The 12,790-nt window shown below is 45.1% G+C and overlaps 1 protein-coding gene across 1 annotated transcript; it reads right to left on the reverse strand.

Moving 5' to 3' along the window:
- Positions 1-8,316: 8,316 nt before the first annotated feature.
- On the reverse strand, positions 8,317-12,357 carry LOC124705508 (cyclin-H1-1-like; the record flags this gene model as incomplete). The annotated part of the gene is given in 14 exon segments (XM_047237212.1): positions 8,317-8,579; positions 8,716-8,778; positions 8,869-8,942; positions 9,389-9,473; positions 9,594-9,652; positions 9,870-9,947; positions 10,792-10,833; positions 10,944-11,012; positions 11,090-11,210; positions 11,475-11,548; positions 11,628-11,746; positions 11,963-12,035; positions 12,125-12,175; positions 12,298-12,357. Coding segments are annotated over 14 exon segments (981 nt in total). The 3' UTR covers positions 8,317-8,566.
- Positions 12,358-12,790: the final 433 nt, after the last annotated feature.

The raw sequence follows: 12,790 nt of genomic DNA on the forward strand, positions 1-12,790 counted from the left end.
TAATTCCAGAATATTAAGCATGGCCAGCCGGCAACTACTAACGCATGTGAAACTCGGGAACATACTAGATGCATTAATCAACATGAGCGGCGGCGAAGGCGCTAAGCGACAAAGCATCCGTAAACAGATCGAGATATGTCGCACGTACCGATCTGGTGGAGGTGGCGGTGGAGGTGTAGCAGACGATGTCGCAACGTGCGTTGTTGATGACAACGTTGTTGACGGCAGGGAGCCGGCGGTCCCGGCAAGACGGCGTTGAAGACGACGGTAGGCAGCACACCGCCCGACTTGGACGGAAGGCGACCCGTGACGGCGGTCGCGCGGGCGCTTCCCAAAAGCCTGGTCGCCCTCTCCCCGTACAGGATCGCAAGGACGAGCGGTTCCGGAGACCTGCTCTCCGTTCGCCGATGCATTCGACGCGGGATGGGTAGGCTACGATGGCGGCATAGCCGAGAGAGAGGTGGAAACCTAACTGTGTATTTGATGCGATTATGCGATGGCCGGGCAGGAGATTATATAGGCTTTCGAAGCCCGACAGCGATGGGCCACGCCCGTGCCACAACACGTTGAGTCGATTACGGATAACCACGTCAGGAGCGACCGAACCGACTAAACGCGACGCGTCGATCTAGGACTGCATTCGTTTTCTGGCTTCAAAAAATGGGGAAAGTCTCGGCTCGAGGCTCAATCCACTCACCACGGCGGCGCGCGCGTAGAGGCGGCGTGTCGTGTCCCGGAGTCGAGTCGGGAGCCGGGAGCCGAGCGAGCGAGGAGGAGGAGGAGCGCGCGTGTAGCACTCCCTATTCTCACTCACTTACTAGTGGTGGAACAACCCACCTTATAAGGTGGTCCTAACTTCCTCCCAACTTTCCATGTGGGACTAAACTTCCCACCTCTTGCCCTCCCTAGTGATACATACAACAGGCTCAAACTCACAAGGCTGCCACTATGTGGGCTTTGAGATTTATAGGAGAAAACTGAAATCTAATTTGGGCCACTAAAAGTGGGCCCAATATTTCAACAATCCCCACCAGATCTCAAATCCCATTTGGGAATTTGCAATACTCGGCCTTGTTTATATACCAGTGTTTCAGCGGAGGCTGATAAGTTGGGCTTCCGCCTAGAACCTTAAGCTACATCCATTCACACTTGAACAATGAAGCTAAGCCTTGGTGCAAGTTTTGCGTGGAAACAGGGTTTCACTCAAAGTCATGACGATTACCGCAACACGATACTTCCGCCCCCGGGTGAAGCATGGTCTTTCCTTTGTGGTCTCTTCAACGAGGTTTACTAGAGATCACCCAAATCCTCCTTCGATTGCGGCGTTTAACAATCGAGACTCATATAGGTGTGTTATTTCAAGAATGCTACGCTAGAGACTGACATCTTTGCTAATATAATAACATAAGCTCGATGAAGGCTTGTTTGCCAACCTGCCTTCACGGCAATTTGAGAGTTGTGCATCTTCACATAGAGAGGTTACCTCATACTCTCCCTCAATTAAACCACTGATTTGTTCTTCCCGGAGGTCACTAATTCTGCGGGATCTCCGAGTGCAAAGAGTTTGGAGTTACCACTGTGGTGTAACATCAACGGGTCTGCAGCCCCTTCTCCCTGATGCACTTTCTATCACATTCACGTGATAGTCCCTTTGTAAAAAGGGATCTGCCGGGTTTTTGTGCTGATTTGAATATATGCCAACGGTTATTGCCTCTCCGGAGTTTCGCAATTTCTTGGCCGGAGCTTCAAACGTCTCTTGACGTGTCTTGATGACTTCGCGTTATCCTTAGGGTGGCTCACTTTGACAATTACTGAGTTTGATTGTCACAATTCAAAAGGATTGCCGGAACAGGTTTTTCAACCACGGGCAAGTCCATCAATGGAACTCACGCAACCATTACTGATTCAACGGTGGATTTGTGTCAATGACAGTGAGTTACTGCTTCCATAGTTGACCTCGTCAATATGGTTTGACTCACAAGATCTCCATGACAACTACGCCACCTCCAAGGTAAATACATACCTGCCTTGTGGCGTACGAGATCGAGCTACATCAGAGGGTCCAATTCGAATCACTATATCCTTCCAAGCACGAGTTTGGGTGCCCTTTTCGAATCAGTGAATCCCATAACTCTGTTGTAGCACACAGGTAGCGCATGACCCTATCAGAAGTGCATGCCAATGATCGATGCTAGGGTTTGACATGAACCTACTCAACTTGCTAACAGCACAAGAGAGATGTCGGGTCTAGTCGCGCTCGCTAAAGCACATGAGTAGACCCAGGTGAGCCACCGATCGAGTATCTCTAGGTTGATCTACGGCAATCCTCCGGTTCTTGCGTAGTGTCTGCCCCAGGGATCATAAGGTGTTGGAGAAGGCTTGCTATCGATATAATGGCGCCAGACCGACAAGATCTTCTCAACATAATGGGGTTGCGTTAGGAGTAATCCCACTCTCGTTCTTGATCAAGCTTGATGTTCGAGTCACATCGGCTTCTCCCGGATCTTTCATATCAAAGCTCTTTGACCAGAAAAGACTTGACCTCGTGCATTACTTTCATGCTTGTACCAAAAGATCGGACATGGCCTCCATCCACATAGAAACACGGTATAACACCTTCGCCCCGCCATGGCGATAGTACGCCCTTACTTGTCGGCCTCATTGACAACAAAGCCTACGAAGTCAAGGGATGCGTCAAACTTCTCATGCCATTGCTTAGGTGCTTGTTTCGGGCCATATAAAGATTTCAGCAACTTGCACACCTTTCTCTCTTCGCCTGCTCTACGAACCCATCGGGCTGATCCATATAGATTTCCTCTTCCAACTCTCGGGTCAGGAAAGACTGTCTTTACGTCCATTTGTTGAACGATGAGACCACAGGAGGCAGCCATGGACGGTCGTACTTTCGAATGGTGGTGAAGTCTTGCGGCGAGTGAATAGGTGTCGAAGTAATCTTCGCCTTCTCTCTGCAGTAGTAGCAGCCTTTCGCTACAAGCCGCGCCTTGTACTTCTCAATAGTACCATCGAGGTCTTAGCTTCTTCTTGAACACCCATTTGCGGCCAACGGGCTTGCATCCGTGGGGTCGTTACGACAGCTCCCAAGTTCCATTAGAAAGAATCGAGTCCCATCTCGTTATGGACAGCTTCTTTCGTCGATACATGTCATCGGAGATGCATATGCCTCTGAATGGACGTGGGAGTATCATCCACAAGGTACACAATGAAATCATCACCAAAGGATTTTTCAATGCCTCCGTCTCTTGCTCCGTTTAGGAGCTTCATTGTCATCCTTCTCGGTAACATTCTCACGCGATTGTTTCAACATACTCATTAGATGTACTAGACTCGAGGAACTATCTCGGTGAGAAATTCTAGCAAATGCTATGCATCTCTTTCCATAGGAAACATATTCTCAAAGAATGTTGCATCACGAGATTCCATAATAGTATCCAACATGCATATCGAGTTGCCCGGATTGAACTACTAAAAATCTATAGCCTACCACTCCAGGAGCATAACCTAGTAAGATACAATCCACGAGTCTTGTGGGATCGGAAGTGTAGGTAGCGATCAGATAGGCTTGGAGATATATGACATAAGAAGTAATACCATGTAATCGGCCTTGTGTACGCAAGTTTGGGCTAGTTGGCCATGTGCTCACGGACCATAGTAGGATGCGTGTCGGTTAGGAGTTAGAGTCTTTACCCGTGCACACGGTTAGGTGCAGCTCTGAATAGAAAGTCCTGGACTATAGACATGTATCTAGGGTTTACGGAACAAAAGGCATCCAACGCCGACACACATCAGCCTCGACGCGCCATCAACTCCGTCGTTTAGGGTTTCTCCTGGTAAGTCACCATGTCGGTGCATGGCGTCTTGCGATTTCCTCTACGGCATAAGCTTATTTGCGTTGTTCATGCGTTGCTCGTCTTTGAAGCCTTTTGATGGCTGACAACGTAGTTATCTTAGATGTGTTAGGGTCAGCATTGTTCTTCGTATGATATCTTTGAGGTGCCAAAAAAAACTCCAAGAAAAGAAAGTTGATTGCACATAGAGGATGACATGCGGGTCCCATTTAGCAACAGCGGTCTCCAACGTTTCCAAGGCGGCAAGGGATCAAAAGAAAAAGGAAGTAGCCGAGAAATCGGGGGTCAAAAAAAATCCAAGAATAGAAAGAATTTTGGTTCATAGAGGATGACATGCGGGACCCATGATCTCGCATCGTAAACGGCTCGATCGGAGAACGTTGAACGAGATGGCGCGATCGAGAAAAAAAACAATGCCGAGAAGGCTGCCATCTGGGCCCTACATCCCTCGGCGGTGCGGATTTGCGTTGACTCGGCCGGCGAAGCCGAGAATTCGCGATGCACCACGTCCCGGGCCACCATACGCGACGTTTTGGCCGCTTTCGTCGGGCTAGGTGGCCTCAAAAACGAGAAAAAAAAGTTTTGACATGCACCACGGAGGGACCAAAATCGTCGGCCATGGTACACCAGCAACCACGGCGCGACTTCAACTTCGTCGGCCATGGCAACTTTTCTTGTAGTGGAAGTCAATAAAGCCTCCCCCCACCATGCCTTAGATAAACCAGCAGTGGCTAACATGGAATTCACCAAGTCAGTCAGCGTGCGGTTTTTCCTCTCGGCAACCCCGTTTGATTGGGGTGAATAGGGAGGCGTCCTCTCATGAATAATGCCATGTTCCTCACGAGAATTCATCAAAGATTTTAGGAAAATATTCGCCACCATGATCCGACCTAAGACGCTTGATCTTTCTCTCTAGTTGATTTTCAACTTCGGCCTTATAAATTTTAAAGTAGTCTAAAGCTTCATCTTTAGTTCGCAACAAATAAACATAGCAAAATCTAGTCGCATCATCAATCAATGTCATGAAATATCTCTTTCCACCTTTTGTCAACACACCATTCATCTCGCATAGATCGGAATGTATGAGTTCTAGAGGTGCCAAGTTTCTCTCCTCGGCCGCCTTGTGAGGCTTCAGAGGTTGCTTTGATTGCACACAACTATGGCACTTAGAACCTTTGGCAATGGTGAAATTCGGAATTAAACTTAAAGCTGGATAGCCGAGACATTAAACCAAAATTAATGTGACATAAACGAGAATGCCAAACACTGGTATCATCACTAACATTGCCACAAATATGGTTCACGAGACTTATTACTGAAATCGAGAAGCGAAAAGCGGAACAAGCCTCCGCACTCATAGCCTTTACCAATAAATTGTCCAAACTTGGAAACAACTACTTTATTCGACTCTAAAACAACCTTAAACCCATCTCCGCATAGAAGGGAGCCGCTAACGAGATTCTTGTTCATAGTAGGGACATGCTGCACGTTCCTCGGCTGCACGATCTTCCCCGAAGTGAACTTCGGATCTACCGTGCCAACACCACGAACGAAGCATGTGACCCATTCCCCATCAAGACGGAAGAATCCCGGGCGACCTGGTAAGAAGTGAACATGGATATGTCGGCACACACATGAACATTAGCACCTGTATCAATCCACCAACATGGAGATTGAAATACCGAAAGAACGATAAAGAGATTACCGTACCCATCAGCATTGCTAGCGGTCACCGTGTTGACTTGCCTCGCCTTTTTCTTGCGGTCTGCCCTCTCTGGGCGAGTCCTTAGAAAAGTGGTCGGTCTCTCCACACGTAAAGCAGCTCGGATCTGCTTTGTTTATCATCTTCTTCTTCTTGAAGGTTGTAGTCTTCATTGGCTTATTGAAGGAGGGCTTGTTATTCCCTTTGTTCTTCTTTGTAGGGTTTCTTACGCACCATGTTGGCGCTAGGTCGACCCTCTCCTTTCTCGGTATTATCCTTAGCCCGAGCTTTCTCCTCAACATCAAGAGATGCTATCAGATTTTCAAGCTGATATCTCCTTGTCTCTTGTGTTTGAGAGTTGTGGCAAAGTTCCTCCATGAAGGGGGCAACTTAGCGATGATGCATCGAGCCACAAACTTATCGGGTAAGGCACACTTAAGGAGTTCAAGCTCTTTCGCAATGCACTTGTATCTCATGAGCTTGTTCGACTACGAACGGTTGTTAACCATCCCGATGTCATGGAAGCTCTCCATGATGTACGAGTTCACTCTTCGCATTGGTTGCACCGAACTTAGCATTCGGTGCATCCCGAGCTCTTTACCATCCGTTAAGTGCATGTACACATCACACGGACGATCGGCAAGAATACTTAGAACGCATCCGACGAAGAGAGTATTGTTTTCCTTGAACTTGTTCTGATCTTGGTCGGATATAGTTCCTTCGGGTAAACCATCGGTAACTTCGAACACTTTCGGATGAGTAAGCCAGAGCATGGCCTTATACTGCCACCTCTTAAAGTGCACACCGGTAAATTTATCCGGCCTCAGTGCATCGGAAAAACCAGCCATTGTTAACTCAGGAAATTGCCTACAATTAGGTTTTTGGAATGTTGAATAATTAGGCACAATTTCCATGATTAATTCCAGAATATAAAACATGATGGCAACAACTACTAACATGTGAAACTCGAACATACTAGATGTATTAATCAACATGAGTAGCAGCAGCACAAACAGTAAAGCATCCATCGCTAAACAGATCGAGATTTGTCGCACGTACCGATCTGGTGGAGGTGGCGGTGGAGGTGTAGCAGATGATGTCGCAGCAGTAACGTTGTTGACGATGGGGACGATGGCGGCGCAAGTTTTCTGCGGTAGCCGGGCAGGAGATTATATAGGGAAAGTCTCGGCTCGAGGCTCAATCCACTCACCACGAGCGCGGCGCGCGCGTCGAGTCGAGTCGAGTCGAGACGAGCGAGGAGGAGGAGGAGGAGCGCGCGCGTGTAGCACTCCTTTTCTCACTCACTTACTAGTGGTGGAACAACCCACCTTATAAGGTGGTCTAACTTCCTCCCAACTTTCCATGTGGGACTAAACTTCCCACTCTTGCCACTCCCTAGTGAGCTGCCACCAACTTGGGCTCAAACTCACAAGGCTGCCACTATGTGGGCTTTGAGATTTATAGGAAAAACTGAAATCTAATTTGGGCCACTAAAAGTGGGCCCAATATTTCAACAGGCTTGATACCAGATAACACCACACCAACTCTTTTAGCTTTCCTGCAGAAAGAGAACAGTCAGAGTAAATCGGACAAAGATGACATGTTTTGGAATGACTATCAGAAAACTACACATTTGAGCTTGCATTTGACAAAAGTACACATACTCTGCAAGAATATTTCAATAACGCAAACATTCACTGATCCGTATTATATGAGATCGAATCTAGCCATCTCATAGTATAATTGACATGTGTGAGGAGAGAGACAACAAATGACCAGACGGCACGCGGCAGCCAGAAGCTATGCTTTTCTTAATCAAAACAAATGTGCAGTTTTCTGGTAATTGCAACGGAGCGTGTGTACCATCTATTTCACTGAATCATATCTTCTATTACAAATACACAAAACGTGGCACAGTAGATAAGCAACTTTTCTACATGGCATTGTAAAATGAGAGCAATAGCGCATGACACGGAAATGGTGGAAATCGGTTACACTTACTATACTAGTATTGTAATGGCCAGCAAGAGGTCTGCACAAACTGCCTAATTTAATTTTCCTTTCATCCTCCTAGCACAGCTGCTGAAGAACAAGCAGTCCTCGATCGGCATCGCACCAGCACACATTGCTGCACAATTGCTCTTCGCTGGACTGGTCGCCTTGCCTTCCTACAAGCAGCCCTCGGCGAAGGCCAAACATGAGATCGCCAGGCGTGATGATGCTCAATAAAGGCAGTCTTAGTTCGCTGGTGGGCGTGCTCCAATCTGGCTTGATGGCGGAGAGGAGAAGTCGCCAAGCCAAGGAGAGGGATTTCTTTTCTTTTTTTTTTGACGTGCGGAGAGAGGGATTTTGACCAGGCAGAAAAATCTGATGGATTTTGACTCGAGACACTGATTAGAGATTTGATTTTGTGTATAAAAGTATTACAGTACTGATTTAATATATTACTAGGATTTTTACTCAGAAACTAGTCGATATGTTTCTGCAAACGTGCACATCTAGTTAAGACGCCAAGGTAAAAAAAAGGTTTCGGTCTCTTTCAGAACAGAGATTCTCAACAGATACTGTCAAAATAAGGCAGATTATCTTGATTGTCAGCTCACTGCAAATGAAGATTAACTCTAGCAACTTTACCTGACACAGGCAGGCAGTTTTTATCATTCCTGTATATAGCAAAGTGGCATCCCAAGTTTTACAACTCAAGGTTGTCACTCCGCATGTGCCAAAGAATTAACTTACATCAATATATCGTCCAACGTTCTACACCTCAAGTTTCTCTAACATCGCGCCCAACAATTAATTTACTCCAATAAAATTATCAAGTTTATTACAGAATACATAGAGCTCCTTGGCACTGAACGTGCAAAGGGCCTAGAAGGTCACAGTAAGGCACATCATCTGAAAATGGCTTGTCCTTGGCCAAGGCCTAAGCTGGTCAGGAGATCAGCTTAGCGTGGCTGGTGCAATGGCTGGAGATGTCGGAGTTGAAGTTGGATTATCAACCGGAGAGCCTGGGTATACCAAGAAACATCTATCATAACTTGGTCGCATGATAAAGCTAGACGCATAACCACGGTGCAAGTCCTTACCACCGCATTTTCCCTAACTGGTTCTTACACAACACAGTTGCCCCTACAAGGTACTTACTGCCGGGCATCACCAGCAGTCCTTTTTGATTTGTGCTTCGGCTTCTTTTCCTTCTTCTTGTGCCTGAAGAAATTTCCATGTAGCAAGCATGAGTACACAAGGGTAAAAAATAATGGAGGACATGCAGGCCCGTAGAGATGAGAGAGAGCTTACTCATCCAAGCAATGTCTCAGCTTGCGATCAGCATGTTTCATGTCTTCTTGAGTAAGTATTTGAAGCTGGTCAACCTGCAGAAATACACAAATAGTACAGCACATTGATGATTAGATGTCGGAAAATCCATCAATCTGACAGCTCTGGGTGTTCCAGAATGTGGGGTAAACCTCTGCTGTATAAAAATAGACCCTCATCAAGTATCATCCACATACCAACTGTCACATATGTATAAAAATAAACCCTCAAGCATCATCCATGATGTCTATGCGATCGAAGATGCAAGCAAACAAGAACGGATGGCACTCTCTGTCAGGTCAATAGATAACCAATACCCTCCTGAACAGACACATATGTTAAACAAAGCACGGAAGCACCACCTTATCTAATCCTTTTCTGCTAACACAACGTGTTTGTGCAGACCGGTGAAATGAAACACGCAGTTAAAGAACAATTCTTGGTGGGAGTTTACATAATTATGTCAAACTGTATTTGTACCAAGCCAGGTAAAAGTCCTCACCAAGTAATTAATCATATTCATTATCTGAACAAATTGTTCGACTGGACAATCAAGGCGTTGCCTTGAAAAAACACTTTCCAAGTATCTGCAAACAATCAATGAATTTAGCAAGATCAACAATGAATAAATGGAAAATTGAACAATAGCATCATGAAACACAAAGTTCCAACACACTAAGGATAAACACTGATAAGAAGCTTACGACCTTTCAAAATCGAGGACCTTGAGTGCGTCATTGGACTTGTACAGAGCAGCCAATGCCAACTGTAAAAATAGGAACACTATTTAATCAGGTCATATAAGATATGAGTAGAAACTGAGGTTTGAACACGTCAAGCTTGACACATAGGATAAAGCTTTCTTAATTAGACACAAATTAACCAAGTAATTTATGAAAATGGCAGTCATCTAGCAGATTTTTTTATTTTAGACAAAAAAAGATAACTGAAGATTATCTATATTATTGATAGCTCAAGATTACCTGTCCAGGAGTATAGAGAAGAGGCGCGTCGGTCAACATCATTCTGTCAACATGAGAATTCGCAGTTTGATACAAATCCTACAATACAAGCATCTGATGCATAAGCAGGGCAGCCATACAACTTTTCATGCTTTTTTTTAATTTCCAACTTGCATTTTTGTTATTTGTACTATTTATCTTTCGTTCCATATAAGGAACAAGCTGAAAGAGCATTTTTTACATCGAGCCAAATTTCCACATTCGGACTATTTTCCATGTAATGGATGGTTGAATTATTGTTTGAGCAAGTGACACAAAAAGTTACAATATTTATTTGCCTCTTAGCCTATGTGGCTAATTGATTGGTCGTACTACTTATATGATGTATCTTACTGTCGACTAGAAACAAGTGATAAAAGTTAATGTTCAACACAAGCCAGCATGACGTAGTAAAATTGATAGACTTTTATGTTTTCGGTATCCTTTTGTTGATGCAATCCCAAAATCAATTCTGACACCAACTCAATTTTCACAGCTAACATTCATCCGTTATCCAAACAAAGGGGATCCAGAGGTTGTAGATAAAATAATTCAATCTTTGCGCTATTCTTATATGACAGTATTTAACTAATGATCCTCAGAAGTTAATGCTACGATCTTGGTACTAGCAATTAGTAAAACCATTAGTGTACTCAATTACCTTCACCTACAATTTTAGGCCTTCAGGGTTAACCAAACAAGACATGCCTCATTAAATCATATTATTTCTCAATGATTAGGATTACATATAATGTGTAACTTCCATTCATAGCATACTAGGATGGAAATATTAAGTAAAATATAGAACATATTTTTTCTACACATGTCAGGTAAAGAGTAACACAGTAAACATTAAATTATTGTGCTTGAACAGTATGGCAAAAGGGTTGAAGAAATGTATGACCTTCAACCGTTGGTGTGCACCATTACCTGCCCTACAAAAATCCTTTGTAGAAAGGAAAAAAAGACTGGCATTAGCCAAAGAAGCCATACGATAAGCTCAAATATGATGAATTTATAATGCTGACTATCATGAAATGTTCAGAAGGAACTTACATCCATGTCATCAATAAACCCTTCGATAGATCGATATGGAGCAAAAACGATCAAATCAAAATCTAAAGACTGGAAGAAACGAAGAAATTTAGTGTCACATTCTGTTTGCTTGGAAACGTTAAAAACTCCATATGGAAATGGCTTACTTTCAGAACAATCATTTCGTTATTTAGAATAATCTGGTGGTCCTGGTTAATTCCTTTGCCAAGTTCCTCAGCAGAAACATGATTTTCTTCCACTTTGCAAGAAGAATATACACAAGTTAACCTGTCAAATTAAAATCGATTAACTTGGTCCCTGGCAACATACTAACAGGGTCAAAGACATTGACTGATAGGGATATAAGACACTACAAACACCCATACTTATATCTTCAATTAGAACACATACAAGACGTATAAATGGTTCCATTTGTTTGCATGGTTGTTTAGTTATGGTTGACCGACAAATAATCTCAGCTGAGTATTTGATACACCAGGATCTTGTCTATTCATAAACCACAAAACTATTCATTTTACCAATGTTGCTTACATAATATGCTTTGGGTGATGCTCCATTACAGACCACTGTAGATAGAATCTCTTGAAATATATTATTGCTGTAGCCTGCAAGGCAACAACTGACTGTCAGCACATGATCATTAAGCTACCAAAGACACTGTGTAGTGGAAGAGGAGTGCTTTACCTGAATCTTATGGGGGAACTTGAATGCTTTACACACTTCTTGAATCTTCTGCTCGTAAAATCTCCGCATCATTTGCTCCTCTTCGCAGGATAGAGGCTTCACACTCGAGCTCCCGACAACTGAATCCAAAACAGCGATTTAGCACTTTTACATCCGAATGCGACGCCATTGTACACACTTGGCACAAACTTACATTAGAGTGAACATTGGCCAAGCGCAAGGGTAAGTATGAAAGAAGAAAACTTTGAACTGAAAGTGGCACAAAATATTGCTTTCGATGCTCATGTGTACCAATCAAAACACATAGGCAGCAGAAACCATCAAATGACATGTACCGTGATCGGGCGCGGGTTCGGGGTTCGATATCGACCCGTCGACAGGGTCCACCTTCAACCGCGTCGTTCCATACTTGACAAAGAAAATTAAAGTAAAAATGAGCAGCCATTACTCATCCATAAACAAGTGAATTGAATGTAATGAGGCCAGGAGAAGCCAACCTGCGCGAGGGTCTCCGCGGAACGCCGGTTCACCCCCGTCCACTTATCTATCTGCAAGCATAATTACAGGCATCAGCATACCATGTTGAGGAGTCAGGAGTCTGTAGGCTATAGGTTAGCCGTCCCAGGGCAAAGCAACCCTGAAACAGAAACAATGGATCGGGAAGGGTCACCAGGTCTTGGGGCTGGAAGATCCACCGCTCCCGGTGCGTGGAGGTCTGGAAATCCGACATCTTGGCGCGGCCTAAGCGCTCCTACCCCCGCCGCTCTCACGAGCTGAATCGAGCTCGCCCCCCGGTGAACACTTGGAGATGCTAACCCACCTGATCGAAGGGAGTGGGAACGAGATGGCGCGTCCTTGGGAGGAGCGCGGCGACGGGGCGGTGGCGGCAGCGGCAGCCGGCCGTCGGGAAGAAGGAAGAAGGGGTTTCGAGGGGGGTTGGAAGGGAGCCGGCCAAAGAAGGGGGCTTATTTTGCCCTGTTCGTGCCACGAACAGGGGGGGTTATAATCAATTCGGAAATAAAAGCAGTACTTGATTGGAAAATAAAAGCAGAGTATTACAGTACTTGATTGGAAAATAAAAGCAGAGTACAGACGTGTTTCGGGCTTCGGGGAGCGGCGGGGTAGGCTCCGGGGGAGCGCGGCGGCGGCGGCGAGGTCCGGTA

Source organism: Lolium rigidum, chromosome 4 (genome assembly GCF_022539505.1).
Source record: "Lolium rigidum isolate FL_2022 chromosome 4, APGP_CSIRO_Lrig_0.1, whole genome shotgun sequence".
NCBI classification, from domain to species: Eukaryota; Viridiplantae; Streptophyta; class Magnoliopsida; order Poales; family Poaceae; genus Lolium; species Lolium rigidum.